Source organism: Corythoichthys intestinalis, chromosome 12, assembly GCF_030265065.1.
Source record: "Corythoichthys intestinalis isolate RoL2023-P3 chromosome 12, ASM3026506v1, whole genome shotgun sequence".
In the NCBI taxonomy this organism is placed as follows: domain Eukaryota; kingdom Metazoa; phylum Chordata; class Actinopteri; order Syngnathiformes; family Syngnathidae; genus Corythoichthys; species Corythoichthys intestinalis.
The window spans coordinates 43441014-43464572 of NC_080406.1; the positions used below are offsets into that span (position 1 = coordinate 43441014).

Below are 23559 nucleotides of genomic sequence, written 5' to 3' on the forward strand. Positions count from 1 at the left end.
AGCCCAGTTAAGCTCAATTTGACCCCCTAAAAATGCTTCAAAATACACCAAAATCGGCAGGCAGGTCAAGGCAAGTGCAATCTTTGATACCATGTAAAGACAAATTCCAAATACACTATGTAGCGCCCCCTAGCAGTCACTCTTTGTCCCGCCGACGCTTTGAGCCCTACTTTGACCTCCTCAGAATGCTTCAAAACTCACCAAACTCAACAGCCAGGTGAACACTGGTGAAAACTTTGATAAAATGTAAAAAAAAAAAAAAAAAAAAAATCTAAATATGCGTAAATTTGTGTAGCGCCCCCTAGGAAATTAACCAACATTTCATTTTTTTGGTTTTGTTTTGTTTAAGGTGAAAGAGGAAGTAACAACGCAAAGGTTCAAACTTAGAACACATCAGTACTATATGAATGGGATACCATACACGGTGCTCAGATTAGTACTACATCCAGTTTTCTTTGGGTGGGCAGAGCCCTTCCCCCGTAATGCCCCTGATGCGCACAGTCTGTCGGTTCCAAGGCAGCACTCGCAACAGCATATTATTTTGAAAATTGAACGGTATTCAGTATTATATTTTTACACGCGTGACTTCTGGTCCGCCCGATTCTACCTAGTTCAATTGACGCAGGAGGGTTGCGTCTCGCGACAAATATGGGTTACGAACGAGTTCCCTTCCTTGGCTGGTGATGTAACCCGATTTTTTGCGCAAGTCGGAATTAACCCTTTAAGTACCCCAAGATACCCCCCTGAACCTCAAAATAACTGTCCAAAAACATGCATTATACGTCATAATAAGACATTGTGTTAAATGCAGTTAAAATCAATGACTATTTGGGCTTTAAAAAAATAATAATAATAAAAATCGGGCTTTACTTGCAAGTGAGTCGCCTTGCTTGGAGAAAAGGATCCTGTGGAAAGAGCAAGGTGGCAAGAGAAGGGCGGTATCATGGCCGCTTAGGTCGCCAGCGTCCCCTCTCTTAACGCGAGTCCGACGTCCAAACTAAAAAAAAAAAAAAAAAATGGATCGGGACTTGCTTGAGAAGTTCGCGCCGGGCGGAAGCAGCACCAGCATCAGCATGAGAACAAAAAAGTGGGACCTAATGCCGTCAGGAACTGCAGGACAGCGGGGATGCTGCTGGGGGAAGGGGAGATCCTGACATGGCAAGAACCAGGTACTATTTATATGAGAAAAAAAAAAGGACTGGAGATAGAATGGTGGACGAGAATGAAATGCAGCCGCTCTGCAACTGGTGTGCACTCGCTGCTGGATTGCATTTAATTGCATTCATTGCCTGGTGTATTTCAGCCTTAAGTGTCAAAAATCTCTAAGGTTAGTTCATACCACAGGTCTTAATGCACATTTCCAATTTTTTGTCATATCTGTTTTTTTTTTTTTGGCATGCCCGTTCAGACTGATTTGTCAATTGAGCCTGTTCAAGTATCACGCATGCGCACTAATTCGCAGTACAAGACGCGCTCAGCAACTGACAAGTATGCACAGGAGCATAAAAAAAAAAGACTACACATGACGCACACACACACATACAGACTCCCGGCGGTGTAAGCAATATTGAAATATTGCTCATGTGGAGCAGAGAAAACCAAGAATCTCAGGCTTCTCCTCAACCCATTTTATTTTTTATGACTGTTGTCAAGCCCGCTCCTTCCCAAAAGCCGCATTAAAACTAGGAGTTAACGCTAATGCACAGCTGCACCGCCAATGTAGCGCCCTGTCTCTCAGGCTCTTTTTTGACTTAATTGCTGCATGAATTCTGATTTGGGAGACTTGACAGTTTAGACCGCCACCACATTCTGGAAAAATGTGGCCTAGATCGGATTTAAACCACACACGAAAGTGACCCAGATCAGATTTGAAATGGTCCACTTCTATGCGACTTGTCACGTTCAGACCATCAAGTTAATGACTCAAGTCGAAAAACACGAAAAAATCGGATTAGTACATTAAGACTTGCGGTATGAACCTAGCCCAATACACCCCCATCCCCCTCGCTCAACTGGTTGTTGCCTGCAGAAAGTGTTCCCCTAGCTCTGCCCCAACCCACATTTCGGACGATCGTATTGAAGGCCCCGCGAGTAATCTTCCCTTAACACCTTTACCCACCGGACGTTCTTCTCGCGGGGCCCGTTGTTGCTTATAGCACCGGGGGCCTGTTCACATTTGTTCGGCCAGTGAGTACAGTAGCTCACCAGTGCAATCCGAACAATATTATATGCGCACAATTTCTTCTCGGGGATTTGAATAAATCAAAACTGATGACAAAATCACACTCTGACCTTGTATTTTCAAATTAATATTTTTCAATATAAACATCAGATTAAAATCTGAAAATCACTGCGTGATGTTTTTTCGTGATACGAAAATAACAAAAAAAAAATGCTAACAGCTCAGCTTTAAAAAAAAAAAAAAAAAAAAATTAAGTTGATTTCTCTGCTAAATGAGCTTCAAACATTTGAAAAACAAGAATATTATTGATTTTAAACATCCCAAATGATGAGGGTAGGTTGAGGTCAGACAGCTGCTCGCTCAAGCGCTTTATTTAATCAATATCTGTAGATGTTCCAAATTGAGATCATACTTCACCTCTATCAAAAACTAAAATCCTTTGATTTTCAAGTACCTTTGATATAAGAAAGGTGATAATCAGTGGGAAGACTTGAAACGATCTCTGGATATTTCTCATAGCAAGAGCCCTATCGATTTGGAATGATATACTGTACTTGCTGAGGTCAAATCAGTCAGACTAACAAATAGTCAGAGGTGGGTAGAGTAGCCAAAAAGTTTACTCAAGTAAGAGTAGCATTACTTCAAAATAATATTTCTCAAATAAAAGTAGTTATCCAAAAAATGTACTCAAGTACAATTAAAAAAGTATTTGGTGCAAAGTATACTCAGGTAATGAGTAACCTTCCTTGTGAGTAATTGCTTCCTATGTTAAAATTTTTTTTGTTGTTGTTTTTTTTTTTGAAACAATGGTATTAAATTCAAGTTATCTACATGAACTCTTAGTAATTCAATTCTGTACAATAACCCATTACATAACCACATTAAGCCAAATAAATTAAAATGTATATACTGAATTCCAGCGAGAGAAATAAAAACACAGAACTGAAGCATCATTTGTCCACAGAGTTCCTAGTTTGAATAGTTGAATAGTGAACAGTTGCTTCATAGTTCCAATTATGAAATTAAAAGGATCATATTTCTGGTTTTCTGTGGTCAATCGATGCCAATCAAAAACTGGGAGAAAGGTTAAAATCCGCACTTTCGAATCATGTTGACGGCAGCGCTCAATGTCAAACACTTCCATTTTTTATGGTGCTTTAAAGACGCCATGTGATTGAACAGGCCGTCGTGTTCATACAGTGTATCACAAAAGTGAGTACACCCTTTGCATTTCTGCAGGTATTTAAGTATATCTTTTCATGGGACAACACTGTCAAAATGTCACTTTGACACAATGAAAAGTAGTCCGCACTCTACATCAAATTGGTGTGCATGGCTGTCACCCCGGGAGGAAGCCTCTTCTGACGACGTTATAGAAGAAAGCCCGCAAACAGTTTGCTGAAGACATGTCAACAAAGCACATGGATTACTGGAACCATGTCCTATGGTCTAATGAGACGGGTGGGCTTTCTTGTGTACTGTCCTCAGAAGAGGCTTCCTCCTGGGGTGATAGCCATGCACACCAATTTGATGTAGAGTGCGGCGTATGGTCTGAGCATTAACAGGCTGACCCCTCCACCTCTTCAATCTCTGCAGCAATGCTGACAGCACTCTTGTAATGAGTCACATGACATTTTGGAGGGAAAACGACAAGCAGTACTCAATTTGGACATTTAGGGATGTACGTATTTTCTATGGGGTGTACTAACTTTTGTTGCCAGGGGTTTAGATATTAATGGCTATATTTTGAGTTATTTTGAGGAGAAAATAAATTAACTCTATTATATAAGTTGCACACAGACTATTTTTCATTGTGTCAAAGTGTCATTTTGTCAGTGTTGTCCCATGAAAAGATATACTTAAATATCTGCAGAAATGCAAGAGGTGTACTTACTTTTGTGATACACTGTAGAACTGCAAGCTTGAGTCTGATTAATAGAATGGAGTCATGTGATTATTGTTGCGATGTTTCTTGGGTGAAACTGGTAGAGATACTGTTGGCATCGCTGGCAAAAATAAATAAATGAATAAATAAATAAAATCTAAAATGTAGAATAAAGAGGAAAAACGTAGCGATTAGTGTCGCCCAAAATAACGGCGTAACAGTAGCGTTTCTTCACAAATCTACTCAAGTAAAAGTAAAAAGTATGGCTTAGTAAAACTAATAGTAGAAGTACATTTTTTCTCAAATAGGTACTCAAGTAAATGTAACGGAGTAAATGTAACACGTTACGACCCACCTCTGCAAATAGTCATGCCAATTATGAACCAAGTTTTCTCACCAATGATCACTTCGCAGAGGCCATTGTTGTCCGTCATATTCCCCAGCAATGTTTTCAAATACAATTTCCCACTACGCTTAAAAAGAGGAGATATTGTATTTAAAAAAACAATGCAGATGAGTGACTTTGTGTCACCAGCATGCTCCCTTTCCCCTAAGCCCAATAGCTGCACCACAAAAATATGCAAAGCCGCTTGTCGTGTCTGCAGGATTACAGAGTGAATATCTTCCTGCGGCAGACGTGGAATGACCCCCGGTTGGCGTACAGCAAATACCCAGACTCCTCTCTGGACCTGGACCCTTCCATGCTGGACTCCATTTGGAAGCCTGACCTCTTCTTCGCCAACGAGAAGGGCGCTAATTTCCACGATGTCACGACGGACAACAAGCTTTTGAGGATTTTCAAGGATGGGAATGTCCTCTACAGTATCAGGTGAAGGAAAGTGAAGAACTCATTGACTGCCAGCTCTTCCAGTAAAAATGACAGTTCGAGGAGATGAAAAATTCAAGGAAAATATGGTCAAATGTGTGGTTTATATTAGCCCTAAATGTTGTTTTTATGGGTGCACTGGAAATCTTACGGTGGCCGGGAAGTGTCAGGCAATTTGGAAATTTGAAACAAGGAGGAAAAAAACAACAACGTAAAAACCAATAGTTGCAACAAAAATGCAAAATGACCACAATGGAAGTAACCTTCAAAAACACACCTACTTAAAACTAGTTAAATTCCTGTGTTTTCAGTGTAAATCTACTAGAGTTTAAAATAAAAAACAAACAGAAAGAGGAACAGTTTCTTTGCTAAAACCATCTCCACCCTGAACTGCCATATGCAGCACCACATCACCCAATGTCCAATATACATTTACATGCAATATTATATGTGCAATACTTACGTGCAATATTCAATGCCTTCACTGCCAAACTGCTGCAACTTCACTCCAACTATTTGCACTGCCTGAACATAGGACTATCTCATACACATTTTATATTTATTTAGACTTTATACTTTTATACTTGCAAGTCACTTTTGAGATTTTAACTTATCCTGCACTGTAAAGGGAGATGCTCCACAATTTCATTGTACAACCGTATAATGACAAAAAAGGGCTATTGTATTCTAGAAATAAATGAAATTACCTGCCAGTGCTTCAAGTAAATTTGACAAAGATTTCTTAGTATAAGAAAAATAGCTAGTTGAAAACAAGCTTAACATACTTATTTTAAGCAATAAATTGGTATATTTAATCCACAAAAAAAAAAGTTTGTTGTCAGAAATGTTCTTAATTCAAGAATTGATATTGTTCAAAACATTATTTGAAAGCAATTTTTTCTTGATTTAGGTGAAAAATTACTAACTTTTAGATGCATGGGTTTAATAACAACAAATAGTAATATTTACTTAAAGTAAATGGAATAATGTGACGATTTGATACACTGAAGATTTATTAATGTCTTAATCAGATAATTTTTCTTAAATCTAGTCAAATAATTTTCTCCATCTTGTTTTAGGTTTTAAAGACTAGCTAACAGATTATTGCGTCAGATAATTGCACTTTAACTAAATATTACTATTTGTTCTTATTAAGCCCATACATCTAAAAGTTGGTCATTTTTCATCTAAATCAAGAAAAAATTGCTTTCAAATAATGTTTTGAACAATATCTATTCTTCAATTAAGAACATTTGAAAGCTTTTTTTTTTTTTTCAGATTAAATATCCTAATTCATTGCTTAAAATAAGTGTTAAGCTTATTTTGAGCAGGCTACTTTTCCTATTTCAAGAAATCTGAGTAAAATCTACTTGAAGCACTGGCAGATCATTTCACGTATTGCTAGTAGATTTACACTAGGGAATTTAACTAGTTTTAGGGAGCTGCTTTTGCAGGGTACTTTTTGGTGTTTGGCGACCATCTCGGCCTTAGGCCTTTCAGAAGTAGTCAACCAGTAGAGATTGTTGTTTGATATCTGCAGATAGCGTTAGCCAGTCAGACGTAAGCACAACGGAACTAACTAAGCACATACCCTACTAATAAAAAAGCACATGATGGTTTCCTGTAATAACAAGACCAGTACCCATACACAACAAATCTATGCTGAATGTTTTAGCAGGTCGCGTACAGCTGATGCTCTCTACTGGATAACTACTTTTGAAAAGCCTAGAGCAGAGATGGTCACAAAGCAATATGTGTATCTACCGATATAAGTCTACTTCTGTTGTCGTCTTGCGTCCGTGTTTTTGGCATTTGTGTTTTTTCTTGTGCAAAGCGTTTAGAATTTCCAAATTGTCAGACAATTCCCTGCTACCGTACAATCTGTCCCAAATTGACAATTCAGCAATCATGACTGGACAAAAGCATAATTATGGCACTACATTGCCAAATTTGTCTTAAAGTTGCTATGAACTGATTGCCTGCCATTGACGGTGATAGCCGACCGATCCATTTTGACTGGGAAGGGCAGCAGCAATTATTCGCTGTTCTTTATTCCAATTGACATGAATAGACAGCTAATGCTAAGAAAAAATTGGTTGCTACCCTTCAATTTGTTCCATAAAACTAATTAAAAGTACAGTTTTACTCTGGTTGGTAAGGTACGAATCCAACTGTAAAAAGTGAATATTTCCTTCAACTTCAAAGGTTGTAGGGACACTGTTTAAATTAGATTAGATTCCATTGTGACTGCCCCCTTTGACATCTCGTAATTCACTGCATGTAGATTTTCTAATAAAAGAATTCAGATGGAAAGCGCGTACGGTAATCTCGGCGGGTTTGTTAAGGATCAAAAGATTAAAGTAAAAAAATTGAGACTTCATGCTGGGTTTCCATGAATCCGAAGACTCTTCAAGCAGTTCCATTTCCAATTGGGAACTTTAATTAAGGCCAAATAGTCACACAAAACCGAGCACATGTATGAAAATATTTCATTCTATTCCAATACACCGTCACGTCCAACAGGAGCCGAATTCAATCTTCTGGACACAGAACTGAAAGTCTTTGAGTCTATTACGGAGGCTGCTCGGGGCTGAGTGGTGCTCAGGTGTAGAGGCAGAGCGGGTCGACGCCTGAGATGAAAGCTGGTTAGCCTCCATCGCTGTTCGCGGCAGGGAAAGATGGTGGGGGGCCCAGTGGGCACCCGAATGCCTCGGCGAGACAATAAGCTGCAGTAATGAAAGTGTGATTGGAAGCCGCTGGAGTGAATCTTGCTGATGTATCCCAGCAGAGTGCAAGGGAGACACGAGAACACCACTAGCACACTTTACTACAGTGTAATGTCTCTTTTTTATGGTTAGTGTCCATTTATTTGTTGTGATTTGTATCACTGACATCACAGGTTGACCCTTATCCTCTCCTGCCCGATGGATCTGAAAAACTTCCCAATGGATGTCCAAACGTGTACAATGCAACTTGAGAGTTGTGAGTGTCAGAATTTTGCTACTTTACATGTTATAAACACTACCATGGCAGTAGTCATAAGGTTGATTGATTTTGGGGTTTAGATCAGGGGATTCTGTGTTTTGTGTTGGGTTCTTCAACTAGTCAATACAAACAAAACAAATTATAGGAAAAACTTGTTCTTTCTTTGTCAGCTAAAGACAACTTGTGCGACTTAAAAAACACCTAAGACATTGAATATGCTGAGGATCTGTTGGTGTAGTTGGATCATAGGAATATAAATGAGTACTTTGTTTAGTCACGAAATACATCATTACACATTACAGGTTATTCAGTATTTGCCTTTCTAATGAAGCAAACAGCACTGTTAATCGCACATAAAAACTTTAAGCAGTGAAAACTGAGCCACATGTTCAACTTTCACAAATATTGAGCCTGAGTGACTGCACCAAAATTGCACAGGGAAAACTAAAATTAGCTTCATTTTGTCTGTGTTCTCCACAGTCGGCTACACCATGAACGACCTGATCTTTGAGTGGCTGGAGAAAGGTGCCGTGCAAGTGTCAGATGGTCTGACACTGCCTCAGTTCATCATGAAGGAAGAGAAGGAGCTGGGCTACTGTACCAAACACTACAATACCGGTAAGTGGTAACTAGGCTGAGTGACGTATTAACTGAATTGATTTTGTTTGATCATTTCTGAACAGGCAAATTCACCTGCATTGAGGTGAAATTCCATCTGGAGCGTCAGATGGGGTACTACCTGATTCAGATGTACATCCCCTCCCTCCTCATTGTCATCCTCTCATGGGTGTCCTTTTGGATCAACATGGATGCCGCCCCTGCCCGAGTGGCACTGGGTATCACCACTGTGCTCACCATGACCACGCAAAGCTCTGGCTCTAGAGCTTCTCTTCCAAAGGTAAGCGCCAACAGTTAAGCCTTATCCCATTAGTGCTGTGGCGAACCTGCGCCAAACTTTGCGAAGAGGGTAGGATGCATCGCTTATTCTTCACACTTCTGACTTTTTCACACTAATAAGGAGGCTTCCGTACATTCCCTTTAAAGTATCAGCTCATTTCTTTGCTCTTCCGCGACATGATAGAAAGAGAAACTGGTTTGCACATTGGAAGGTTGACAAAAGTTTGGTATGAGGAAGAAGAAGACCTAACACGCAAATTATTGACAACTTCCCGATGTACTTTCGCATTTCTGCTCGCGACTTCCATTTTTCACGTTCTTTAACAAAAAAGAACAAATCAAAATCCCTCAAAAAAGACAATTTGGAAATACCCCATCCATCTGCCATTATCTCGTCATGGGAGGACAACATGAAGAAATGGCAAAGAGTCATCACAACCAAAATATTTTCACATTTTATTGATTTAATGGCAGTGGATGGAAACGCAATGAGAGACCTAAAAAGCTCCAAGCATCCAGTACCTACCTGCATAGCAACAAAGTTGAATGTGTCCTGATACACGAATGTGGGAATTTTGTGTTCATGAAGGCAGATGTGGAACCAAGGCAGTGCCACCGCAAAGCAATAACAGGTCAAATTAGTTTCAGTTTGACTACAATTCTGTGTTGCGTCATAGCTAAGACATGATTAGCTCTGCATTAGCTGCAACAACAAAGAATGGAAAACAAAAACTCATTTACCACGAGTCATATACGGGCTTTTTACCCTAAATGCATGAATGCAAACGTTTTTTGTTCGTTTGTTTACAGCTGGAAAACGCTGTTAGGCAAGAGAAGAAAACTTGATGTGCCTCACAACAACACTTGTTGTGTTGATGCTGATGGACATATATCGAGACTACGTGCATTCTACTTTGATGACGGAAGGCTCGATTTATGCGCCACCTTCGTTAATATTTTTCTAATAATTTTGTTAATTGTGATTCATTGACCTGTTTTGCAGATGCACCAAATGTTTTAAATAAAGTTAGGAGTAGAACTATGTTGTCCAAAACTTTTATTGCAATCAATGTCTGCAATAGAAAATAATGCCATACTATTTGTTTATATACAGTGGGGCAAATAAGTATTTAGTCAACCACTAATTGTGCAAGTTCTCCCACTTGAAAATATTAGAGAGGCCTGTAATTGTCAACATGGGTAAACCTCAACCATGAGAGACATAATGTGAAAAAAAAAACAGAAAATCACATTGTTTGATTTTTAAAGAATTTATTTGCAAATCATGGTGGAAAATAAGTATTTGGTCAATACCAAAAGTTCATCCCAATACTTTGTTTATGTACCCTTTGTTGGCAATAACAGAGGCCAAACGTTTTTTGTAACTCTTCATAAGCTTTTCACACACTGTTGCTGGTATTTTGGCCCATTCCTCCATGCAGATCTCCTCTAGAGCAGTGATGTTTTGGAGCTGTCGTTGGACAACACGGACTTTCAACTCCCTCCACAGATTTTCTATGGGGTTGAGATCTGGAGACTGGCTAGGCCACTCCAGGACCTTAAAATGCTTCTTACGAAGCCACTCCTTTGTTGCCCTTGCTGTGTGTTTGGGATCATTGTCAAAATGAAAGACCCAGCCACGTCTCATCTTCAATGCCCTTGCTGATGGAAGGAGATTTTCACTCAAAATGTTTTGATACATGGGCCCATTCATTCTTTCCTTTACACAGATCAGTCGTCCTGGTCCCTTTGCAGGAAAACAGCCCCAAAGCATGATGTTGCCACCCCCATGCGTCACAGTGGGTATGGTGCAATTCAGTATTCTTTTTCCTCCAAACACGAGAACCGGTGTTTCTACCAAAAAGTTTTGTTTTGTTTTCGACAATAACACATTCTTCCAACCTCTCTAATATTTTCAAGTGGGAGAACTTGCACTATTAGTGGTTGCCTAAATACTAATTTGCCCCACTGTGTGTGTATATATATATATTTATTTATTTATACGTATATATGCTGTATATGTGTGTGTGATGAGCTCATAATACCATGACTATAATCTAAACAGATGAAAATACCTTGTAATATTTCCTTGTAACAACAAAATCCATGTCAGCCCTTCTGCATTCGTCAACTGTAACATTGTTTGTAATTTCGCCTCATTTTGGTCACTCAAGTGGCCGGCATATCAATCTACACCTCATGTTAACACAGGCTGGACAGATTGTTAGACTTTTGTCCACGAACGATCCACAGAGTGATAAGAACAAGCATACAATCTTTTAGGTGGAGCCTTTAGGTTTAAAGCACATCCTTAACTTATCGTCAGCTGCTGGTTTTCAATTTAAGGCGTATGGCAAGGTAAATCTACACTGGCGCTTTGTAGCTACTAGCTGGTCGCTGATAAAAAAAAATTCCGCTTGCAACCATACGGTATATATAGGCACTTTGAGGAATTCACGCAAAGCACAGAAAGTCCCAGAGCCTCATCTACGTCGTGCTGAATCCATTTTTGGAGATTCCCTGGATTCCTCTGGTTTAATTTTGCTCAGGAAACTTGTCTATATGGATTAGGATAGGTAGAACTGTGCAGTGAAATGGGAATATCATGTCTATGTCTATTAAATTCCTAAACATAAATAGTATGGTCTGTCCATTGTACAAAAATACATTTGTCGTGTTTTATGTTGAAGCACATGGGTACAGACTACATAAATTGTGCTTCTGCACTCGACTATTATAACATAGGTAAAAGTCTTTTTTTCTCGGAAAAATGAAAATTAGATTTATCTTTATTCAGGCAAAGTGTGCAGGTGTGAAGAGTGAAAAATGTGAACAGTTTAACACCATCCCCCACTTTGTGTGATTTCTCTCAGTTGAGCTTCCAAAACATGATGTCAGTGTTAACCAGTGGGGGAAAACTGCTTTGCCGAGATCTAATTGGGATCTTCTCCAGGATGTTGCAAGTTCTCAGAGGGCTTACGCTCCACTTTCACTGACTCCAACTTAAAATGAGGATGAAATGTTTTCAGCAACTATAAGAAGTCCAGGTGTCTCCAATTCAACTTTTGTGGATTATCATCAACAGGGAAACTGGGAATCTCTGTAGACACCTTATATTACACCCGAACCAATAAAAGTAAAAGAAATATAGACAAGTTTCCTGAGCAAAAATTTGGGCTGCGCCATTTTTGACAGTTTCTGCTACGGACTTTCGATTTAGACAGAGTAACATGAAGTGTGGTTGACGTAAGCAGTGTGTAGACAAAGTTAAAAAGGATTCAGCACAACGTAGATGAGGCTCTGGGACTTTCTGTGCTGTGTGTGAACTCCTGGAAGTGCTTATATATGTGGTTGGAAGTGGAATGTTTTGCCAGTGTGGATCTACATTGCCATACGCCTTAAATCAAAACCAGCAGCAGACAAGGACAAGAGAGAAGTTAAGGGAGTGATTTACACCTAAAGAGTCCACCAAGAGTCAAATACGCGCATGTGTGTGCGTGCGCCACGTGATACCACATTGGATCTTGGACCAGAAGCATTAAGACATCCTGAAGGAAATTTAAATTCCCATTTTCATATTGTATGTTTGTTCTTATCACTCCGTTGATCGTTCATGGACAAAATTCTAACAATCTCTTGTGTTAACATGAGGTGATTGATACGCCGGCCACTTCAGTGACCAAAATCAAGCGAAATTACAAATAATATTACTGTTGCCGAATGTAGAAGGGCTAGAACGGATTTTGTTGTTACAAGGAAATACTCCAAGGTATTTTTCATCTGGTTATAGTTATGGTACTATGAGCTCATCACACATGTACATACAGTGGCATGAAAAAGTATCTGAACCTTTTGGAATTCCTCACATTTCTGCATAAAATCACTATCAAATGTGAACTGATCTTTGTCAAAATCACACAGATTAAAAAACTGCTTCAACTAAAACTACCCAAACATTTATAGGTTTCCATATTTTAATACGGAGAGTATGCAAACAATGACAGAAGGGGGAAAAATAAGTACCGTATTTTTCAGACTATAAATCGCACCTGAGTATAAGTCGCAGCAGCCATAAAATGCCCAACGAAGAGGAAAAAAAACATATATAAGTCGCAACAGAGTAGAAGTCGCATTTTTGGGGGAAATTTACTTGATAAAATACAACACATAGAACAGATATGTCATCCTGAAAGGCAATTTAAAATAAAAATACAATAGAGAATAACATGCTGAATAAGTGTAGAGTGTGATAATGTTACACGATGCATGAACAACGAAATGCGAACGTGGCCGGTATGTTAATGTAACATAGCTATGAAGAGTTGTTCAAATAACTATAGCATAAGGAACATGCTAACAAGTTTACGAAACCATCAGTGTCACTCCAAAACACCAAAATAACATATGAAATGATATAACAATGTGTTAATAGTTTCACACATAAGTCGCTCCAGAGTATAAATTGCACCCCCAGCCAAAGTATGAAAAAAAAACTGCGACTTATAGTCCGAAACATGAGGTAAGTGAACCATCACATTTAATATTTTGTGGCCCCACCTTTGGCAGCAGTAACTTCAACCAGACGCTTCCTATAGCTGCAGATCAGTCTGGCACATCGATCAGGACTAATCTTGGCCCATTCTTCTCTACAAAATTGCTGTAGTTCAATCAGATTCCTGGGATGTCTTGCATGTGTTGCTGTCTTTAGGTCATGCCACATCATCTCAATGGGGTTCAACTCTGGACTTTGACTTTGCCACTCCAGAACATTTAATTTGTTCTTCTGAACCCATTCTGAAGTTGATTTACTTGTGTTTTGGATCATTGTCTTGTTGCAGCATCCATCCTCTTTATAACTGTCTGACAGACGGACTCGGGTTTTCCTGTGAAACATCCTGATACACTTTTGAGTTCATTCTTCCATTAATGATTGCAAATTGCCCAGGCCCTGAGGCAGCAAAACAGCCCCAAATCATAATGCTCTCTCCACCATGCCTCACGGTGGGGATGAGGTGTAGATGTTGGTGAGCTGTTCCATTTTTCTTCCACTTATTACCTTATGTGTTACTCTCAAACAATTCAACTTTGGTTACATCAGTCCAAAAAATATTTTGCCAAAACCTCTGTGGAGTGTCCGAGTGCCTTTTTGCGAACATTATACGAGCAACAATCTTTTTTTTTTTTTTTTTTTTTAGACAGCAGTTGCTTCAACCGTGGAGTCCTCCCATGAACACCATTCTTGGCCATAGTTTTACATACAGTATAGTTGTGCGCACAGAGATATTGGACTATGCCAGTGATTTCTTTAAGTCTTTAGCAGACACTCTAGTGTTCTTTTTTTTACCTCTATGAATCTTCTGCGCTGAATTCTTGGCGTCATCTTTGGTGGATAGCCACTCCTTGGGAGAGGAGCAACAGGGCCAAACTCTCTCCATTTGTAGACAACTTCTCTTACTGTCTATTGATGAACATCCAGACTTTTAGGGATGGTTTTGTATCATTTCCTAGCTTTATACAGTACAAATCATCAATCCTTGATCGCAAGTCTTCAGACAGCTCTTTTGACCGAGCCATGGTGCACATCAGACAATTCTTCTCATCAAGACAATTCATACTAGGTGTGTGTTTTATAGTGGGCAGGGCAGCTTTAAACCACTCATTAGTGATTGGGCACACACCTGACTTAAATTGTTTGGTAAAAATTGGTTTCAATTGCTCTTTAAGTCTCCATAGGCAGAGGGTTCACTTACTTATTTTTCATCCTTCTGTCTGCATGCTATCCTCATTAAAATATGACAACCCATAAATGTTTGGGTGGTTTCAGTTAAAGGAGACAGTTTTTACATCTGTGTGATCTTGACAAAGATCAGCTCACATTTGATGGTGATTTTATGCAGAAAAGTGAGAAATTCCAAAAGGTTCAGATACCTTTTCATACCACTGTACCTCAGGAACTTGTCTATATGATAAAAATATTGGACTTTTTTGTAATCTTAAACTTATGGTGAGATACAATGTGCATAGTGGATCACAGCATGATCCAGAAATACTAAACACACACCTGGTGAAGTGGATTTGCCTAAATTAGGATTTTAGACTAGCATTGCCGTTATCTTCATGCTTAGCCAGCATGAGGTGAGCACAAGAACATTCAGCACTGAGTGTTTCCAAACCAAATGCAACTTATTGCAATTTAAAAGGAAGCTAATGAGAAATTCCCCTTAATCGCCCATGCACTCGCAGTTACCTGTGCACTTTCTATCAACCGCCTCTCGACACTCATCACTATGCACATTTTCAAGATAAGTGTTCAAACTTTGAAAAGAAAGTATTCCGTCAGTGACTAATTCATATGTAGCTGACGGTAAACACACATATTGAGCATACTTCAGTTGTTGCTGATTAGTCTGTGTTTGTATGAGCGGCGACAGCCCATAAAACACATCACGGTCTCAAACATGAAAGACACGTGCGGTGATAAATATTTAAAATGAGGCCTTTGAGAGTCGCCACTAGTGAAAACAGTCTGCACGCACGAGTGGCCTCATAAAGCTGAGTTGCTGTGTTCCACATGCTAATCGGCAGTCAGAAGCGAGGTCATGCTGACAAACAGCTTTCATCTTCCTTGCCAGGATGACAAGATGGTATCAATATCGGAGCATTGTTTGTAGCTGAGGTGGTTATTAGCTCTGAGCAGCATCTAGCGTATGAAGGGAAATGTAAGGACTATCATTCGTTATTATTTATTTAGCAAAAGCATATGTGGTGATTATTTTTATGCGCAATCAAAGCGCAATTGATCTGCCGGCTGACTGGAGAAGAACTAATACAAAAGTGTTCCCTGCCGCTTGCAGGTCTCCTATGTGAAAGCCATTGATATCTGGATGGCGGTGTGTCTGCTCTTTGTATTTGCGGCATTACTCGAATACGCTGGGGTTAATTTCGTCTCCAGGCAACAGAAGGAGTTTCTCCGCTTGAGGCGAAGACAAAGGAAGAATCACAAGGTAAGACTTTTCTGAAGCTTGCTGTTTTCATGAAGTTTGTCGATGTGACCAACAGAATCCTCATTGACTTCCGTTGACGGTGATATAAAAATTTCAACACCGTTTTGATTAGGCATGTGCTGGTTATCGGTTCCAAGGTTTACCGTGGTATGGAAAACGCTACGGTTTTAAAACCACTAAAATTTTCGGTCATACTGTAGTACAGTATTAGCTATTTTTTATGTCCCAAAAATGCAGCAAGAAATCAGTTGCTTGGAGCGGCTGCGCTCACCCTTCTCCCTCCGGTTGTTGCTATGTCCTTTGTCTGTAGCTGTGCCGTGGAATAGAGACAATGGCTGAAGGTGTTCAAACTACACCTGAGCTTTTCCCCCCTCAAAAAAGTCGCTAGTATGGGAGTATTTCGGCTACCGAAAACAAACAGACAGCCGCAGCTTCGAGGAGGAAGGACAGCAGGACCTCCAACGTGATTTCACATTTACGTGATCATCATCCATTACTTTACACAAAATTTAAGGAAAGTAAACGCCGTCATAAACGTTTCCCACCAGCTACGAGCGTTCACTCCAGCTTGTTTAGTGTGGCTAGCGATGGTTAAAACAAACACTATAAATTAAGGTTGTTAATGAGGCAGATAACGTAGCTCGGTAGCATGCCAAGACGGCTAACTAGTTTCCTCGCTACCATTAGCCTACTTTTTGTAAAGTCTTCCACCATTGTAAACATCTGTTCAAAATAACATTTTCATAATACAGCCTGTGGTTTTTTTTCTATCTGGCGACTTTCTGTGTTGAGAGAGGGTGTGTGTGTGTGTATACATAACGTGTAAAAAATGATACGAGTCATACACACACAATGTCTCTTGATCTCGTTCTCCATTAATATTCAACTAATTAATATTAATAGTAGTAGTGGTATGTGTTTAACATAAAACCAGTTTGATCATATGATGTTTAATTTGTTCCATTTTTTTGTTCTTGTTCTAATGTTGAGCAACTTGAGCTGCGGCTGTGGGTTTAGTCTATATTTATTTCAATTTTATTTAAAATGTTTGTTATTTATTATGTTGTTATTTTATTTATTTAACATTATATTAATGCTGATGTTCCAATTTGTAAAAACTGTTATGTTGTGAAAAAAAAAATCTGTTCAATGGAAAAAAAGTTTTGTTTTTTTAATCCATACATTTTAAAATAACACATTTTAGAGCTATAATTACAATACCGTGGTTCAATTTTCAATTCAGTTTTATTTGTATAGCCCTAAATTACAACAAGGTTGTCTCAAAGGGCTTTGCAGAGGCAATATGATACACAGTCAGAAACAGCAAATGAATTAAACAAAGATGAATAAATAAAGTTCAAGTCCTGGGCATCCCCCATCCTTGGACCCTCCATGTCGGCAAGGAAAAACTCCCAAAAACTGTGATACCGCGATGTTTTGATTAAGGTATCATACCATCAAAATCCCATACCGGCACATGCCTCCTTTCTATTCATTACCAGCTACCCGAGTTAAAATGTATTTGATGTCTATTTCTGTCAATGTATTGCAAAAATCCTTCCAATGCCATCTGAGCTCAGACATGTCCACATGTGTTTTTAGGATGAAGACATGCGTGACGGCCGCTTTAATTTTACTGGCTATAACATGAACCAGTGTCTGCCAACGAAGGACAGCTCAGCTGTTAAGAACGCCGCTCTAGCCCAAAACCCTCAGCCGCCAGTCCCCAAAGACTCGGAAAACATGAAGAAGAAATTTGTGGACCGCGCCAAGAGGATAGACACGATTTCTCGCGCTGCCTTTCCTCTGGCCTTTCTCATCTTTAATGTCTTTTACTGGATCACCTACAAGATCATCAGGCACGAGGACATCGAGAAAAAGTAACGACTTGTTTCTCGAACTGAGAAAAGATAGGCAATGCCAAGGGATGTTTTTATCAGGGATAATGTTGAGTCTTCGTGAATCTTGAAGAAATGTTGTATGCTGACAAATACTGATTTAGGAATCTGAAGGGGAGAACTCAAGGTTTAGTAGCATTCCGGTTACGGTGGACCAAATCTTTTTCTATCCCATCTTTGCCTTGAGGTGTTTACAACTATGGAAACAAAGTATAAAGTTTGTTATATCGTACCGTAGCTTAGTTTGAACCTCAGTTTTCTCCAGATTGTCACAATCTTCTATCAAAGGGATATTTTATATTGTAATATCACGACACTTCCTTTGAAGATAATATAATTTCACATGTACAGTCATGTGAAAAAAATAGGACAAACAAATAAATATTCAGTTCTTTATTAGGAAATGTTCACATATCAATGTCTGATCTTGTTTTTCTTTATCTCTGGAAAAGTTATTTAATCGCAGGTAAACAACTAAAAATAACATTGTTTTACCCATTAAACCAGATTATCAACAAAAATGCATATTCTAACTGAGGAAAAAGTTACGACTATGTCTACATCAACTCTGGCTAACTTCAGTCTGGCTTTCATGTTCGTCTTGGAGATCAAAGGTTTCCTCCATGCACACCTCCCATGAAGGTTAAACTTGTGAAGTTTGTTTCTGATTGTCGAGGCATGCAGTTTCACATCAACAGTTACAAAAGCCTGCTGTAGGTCTCGTGATGACAATTTAGGGGAGACTTCTTTTAGCATCTTGCGGTCTTCTCTTGGGGTGAATTTACTTGGATGGCCAGACCTGGGCATATTGGCAGTTGTTTTGAATGACCTCCACTTGCAGACTATTTTTCGGACAGTGGACTGGCAAATTTTATATTCTTTTGAAATCCCTTACCAGACTCATAAGCGTCTACAATCTTCTTTCTGAAGGCCTCAGACAGCTCCTTTGATCTCACCATGGCGTTTTCACTCACTTCATCAGTCAGTCACTGTTGAAAGTATTCTGTGTTGAGGAGTGGGGCAAACTTTCTTCAGACTAATGTCAAAGACTGGTAGATGGCTACAAAAAGCGTCTCACTGAAGTTATTTCAGCTAAAGGGGGTAACACTAGCTATTATGTGGTGGGGTGTCCTAACTTGTATAAGCATTTTTGTTGATAAATTTGGTTTAATGAGTAAAACAATGTTATTTTTGTTTACCTACAATTAAATCATTTTCTTTTCCAGAGATAACGACAAACAAGTTTAGACATTGCTATGTGAACATTTATTATTAAAGAACTGAATATTTAATGGGGTGTCCTATTTTTTTCACGGCTGTAAAATACTGGAGCCAAGCAAATCCAACCATCTTTTACTGAAACGCATATCAAATATTTCAAGGAACTTCTGATTAAAAGGGTCTCGCCAGGTAAAAAGTGTTTCTTGGCTACATAAATTGTGCTGGCATCGAGGCGACCGACACAATTAAAGCGAAACACAACAAATTACACCGAGAAGAAAGGATGGAGGGCATCCAGCATTTCTTTCCCTATTGATCAGTCAACAGACTGCCAAGTCGGATCCGGCTCCACCCTCTCTGTGCCGCACTGCTGAACCTATCTTACAGCCTTCCTAAATTTGAACTCTTTGGTGATCGTTAGATTTTTGTATTTTCCCTGAGCCAAGCTAAGAACACATGAATTTCGAACATCCAAATTGAATTCCATGTGTTTAGAAAGACATTAAAAATTCTGTTCACAGGCTGCTCCTATATGCTTGCCTTTTTTGATTCATGTGTAAATGTCAACATTGTGGCAATGATGTACAGCGTATTTTTGTAAGTTTGGGTCTCAGAGAGGAACCAAGTTTCTACTTTGAATCTTGAACTGGAAAAGTTTAGGAAACCCTGAACAAACTATTTTGCAGTTTCAATGACACTGAACTTTCTGACTGTATCATAATCCAATACAACATATCTTGTTTTTGCAGTATCAGTACATTGAACTCTTAACTGCAGAAAGGCTTGTGTTAATTGAAAAACCTTTCAGGTATTTCTCTATCCTGCAATGGCTGTGTACCTTTTGACATGTTAGATGGAGGCATACAGTTCAGTACTCAAGATAGCTGCGCCAGTGGGTGGAAGGACAACACTGAAACTGCCTAACGTTCATCTATAGAACTGCTAATGGACCTTAAGAACTATTTCTTTGAATACTATTATTGAAAACGTTTATTTATCAGCCTGAACATCAATAAACATGACTGCACTACATTTGCTTCATTTTCTTTCACCTCAGTTCAGACCAGTTCAGCATCTATGATTAAAAAAAGAAACCTTTGTATTGCTTTTCTGTCATATTCGATCTATTCTATGTGGGAAAATAACATACAAATGCTACTTTGGCCCGATTACAGGTCAGATAAAAAGTCTCATCTCACCGAGGTGATGACACTGGCCATGGATGGCTGCATGGCCTGGGGTAGTGTGGATATTATCTGACACTGGGATTGCTCCAATGCATGATAATAAACCTTCACATTGTGCAAATGCTTGGAAAAGTCCAGCATACGATTGCATAAACAGCACACGACTCAGTTGCTGTAAAAGGCTCATAAATATGTTATGTGCTTGGCCAAAAGCCATGATTATACAGCATAATAACAGCTAATGAGACAGGTGAGTACAGTTTTTTAGATGCAGATTAACTTCCTATAACTAGACTAGTTCATGCATTCATACATGAGTCAGGCAGCCCAAATTACAGAGATTGTACACTAATCAATAACACTTATCCTCATGTAGGAATTCCATCAATTCCAATCTTACATAACAGCTCATTAATATTGTTTGAATTATGTAAAAGAGGGACGAGTCATTAAGTCATACAGCAGCACATGAAAGAAAAATTAGTTGCAGTTTCTAATTGCGTTCAGGGTGGAAACAACTTGCGCTCGTTTATGGAAGTGTGAGGAAGACTGAGAAGAGAAATGAGTTGCCATGGCAACTGCACCCAATCAGGAAGGCCGAGGAGCAAGAGCAAATAGTTTACGGAGCTGGTATATTATTAAACTCTCTCAGTTTTGTTTACAGCGCTGGTGGTATATTTAACTCTTTCAGTTCCATTCATAATGATAAGTGGTCCAATAATGTAGCTGTTGTCATCCGTCTGCAGCAGAAGTGGGAAGAGTAAGCAAAATTTTACTCAAGTTAGAGTGGCGTTACTTCAAAATAATATTACTCAAGTAAAAGTAGTCATCCAAAAATTGTACTCAAGAACAAGTAAAAAAGTATCCAGTGTAAAGAATACTCACGTAATGAGTAACATTGTGAGTAACTGTTGTTTTTTTAAATAATAGTATTTTTTTTCTCTCAACACGAACTTATCTATATGAACGGTTTATATAACGATACTGTACAATAACCCATTACACGACCACATTAAGCAAAAGAAATACAAGGGGGAAAAAAATCATTGAATTCTTACGAGAGAGAAAAAAAACAACACAGAAATGAAGCATTATTCGTCCAAAGAGCATTAGTGCCGTCTAGTGGAGAAAATAGTTCCCACTTTGAATAGTGAATAGTTCCTTCATAATTAATATTATGAAATTAAAAGGGTCATATCTCCGGTTTTCTGTGGTCAATCGGTGCCAAATAAAAACTGGGACGGAGATTTAAATCAGCACTTTTGAGTCTAGTTGAGGGCAGCGCTCTATGTCAAATACTTTTACAGTGCTTTTTTGCGGTGCTTTAAAAACACCACGTGATTGAACAGGCAGGCAGGACGGCAAGCTTGCGTCAAATTGCTGCAATGGAATAATGATTATTATTACGACATCGCAATGGTGAAATTGGTAGAGCTACTCTTGGCATCCCTGGCAAAAAATAATAAATCTAATATGTATAATAAAGATGAAAAATGTAACGACTCTTGGGTAGTACAAAGTAGCGGAGTAAAAGTTGCCTTTTTTTTCTTCTTCTCAAATCTACTGTAGTAAAAGTAAAAAGTATGGCTTGGTAAAACTGCTCCTAGAAATACATTTTTCTCAAAAAGTTACTCAAGTAAGTGTAACAGAGTACGCGTAAACACGTTACTACCCACCTATGGTCCGCAGTGAATCTAAATGGGTTTGTCACTAGTCGACGTCCAATAGAAGTGAATGAACATTCGTCAAAGGCAGCCAATGTGTTAAGCAAAATTATATTCATGGTCCAACATCAAATTAACACATGAAAGATGCAGTAATGTAACTTTTTGGCCTCCATTGACAGCGGCAGACGCCCAATCTGTTTTGACTGGGAGGTTTGGTGGCAAATAATCATTTGTATTGTGTGGTGAGTCACTTATTAATATTTCCTGGTGGATGAGCACACACACATCACACACTGTAAAATGCACTAATGTCATCTATAAATTGCAGGTGCACAGATAGTGATATTGAGAAATTGCACTTTTTTGTTGAAAACAAATTAGAAATTGACAGAAAACAATAAGTCTGCAATTATTCATTCGTCTTCCTTTTTCCTTATCCTCACGAGGGTTGCGGGCGTGCTGGAGCCTATCCCAGTTACTATGAGCAGTAGGCTGAGTACACCTTAAATTGGTTGCCAGCCAATCGCAGAAGAGCGCAATTAATGTCAATAACAAGCCCTCAGACCAAATTTTAGAAAATAGGGCTCCGAGGATCGATGCGTATAAATCCTTAGATTCACTATACATGCTAAATTTTATTGTGATAAATAAAAGAATAACAGAGGATTGGCAATTGTTGCGCAGTTAGTGCCCTCAAACAAAAAGAAGTGAGAACTTGAGCCCACCTTCCTGGCAATTTAATAAAAACAGATTGTGCATATGATTTTAAACAAGCTTTGCAACTCGATACTGTAAGTGTGAATGTTTTTCAAATGGACTGGTACTAACCAAAAAATAGTGAAAATTTTAATTGTTATTCATAGCTTGTAAGTTGTAAGCTTGTCCGGCCCGCTTGATGTGAAATTCGGATGGATGTGATGCGTAAACTAAAACGAGTTTGACTTCCCTACATTAGAGCGATAGATCCAACTGTAACTCATAAGTTCCTAAATAATGCTTGCTTGACACGAGACATGGTCACGAGCTGTGGGTCGTGACCGAAAGGACAAGATTCCGGATGCAAGCGGCTGAAATGAGTTTCCTACCCAGGGTGTCTGGGCTCTCCCTTAGGGATAGGGTGAGAAGCTCGGTCATCCGGGAGGGACTCGGTGTCGAGCCGCTACTCCTCCGTGTTGAGAGGAGCCAGTTGAGGTGGCTCAGGAATCTGGTACAGATACTTCCTGGACGCCTCCCTGGAGAGGTGTTCCGGGCATGTCCTACTGGCGGGAGGCCCCGGGGACGACCCAGGACACGCTGGAGAGACTATGTCTCTTGGCTGGCCTGGGAATGCATTGGGATCCCTCCGGAGGAGCTAGTTGAAGTGGCTGGGGAGAGGAAAGTCTGGGCTTCCCTGCTAAAGTTGCTGCCTCCGCGACCCGACCGCGGACCAAGCGGTAGATGAAAGATGGATGGATGGACACTAGACATGTGCTGATTGCCGTTCTCAAGGTATACCGTGATATGAAAACGTCAAGTTTTCAAAATAGCAAAAATTTTACTTCATACCATCCCTACGGTATTAGTTATTTTTTATGTTCCAAAAATGCAGGGAGAAACCCTTTGCTTGTAGCTGCAAGGCTCAACCCTCCCCCACCGGTTGTTGCTCAGTGTCAGTGAGTCAGCTTTGCTACACGATGGCTGGAGGCGGTGAAACTCCTGAACTTTTCCCCCAATCAAATAAAACGAAATCGCTGCTATGGGTATACTTCAGCAACAGAAAAGTTACAGGTGGCCGCGGCTTAGAGGAGGAGGGCCAACCGACATGTAA

General features: G+C 39.4%; 1 protein-coding gene across 9 annotated transcripts in view; it reads left to right on the forward strand.

Annotated features, from left to right (window-relative positions):
• Positions 1–23559, forward strand: part of LOC130926672 (glycine receptor subunit alpha-2) — a 63560-nt gene that overhangs the window by 30924 nt on the left and 9077 nt on the right. For 3 of the 9 annotated variants that reach the window (XM_057851722.1, XM_057851721.1, XM_057851724.1), the window contains 6 exons: positions 4673–4896; positions 7793–7875; positions 8359–8496; positions 8562–8776; positions 15630–15779; positions 17382–18138. In XM_057851722.1, the coding sequence (XP_057707705.1) occupies positions 4673–4896; positions 7793–7875; positions 8359–8496; positions 8562–8776; positions 15630–15779; positions 17382–17663 (1092 nt within the window). In that variant the 3' untranslated portion in view covers positions 17664–18138. Of the gene's footprint in view, positions 1–4672; positions 4897–7792; positions 7876–8358; positions 8497–8561; positions 8777–9585; positions 9862–15629; positions 16020–17381; positions 18139–23559 lie in introns of those variants that run through there. The other 6 variants (XR_009066267.1, XM_057851726.1, XM_057851723.1 and 3 more) reach the window with 5 other exon arrangements.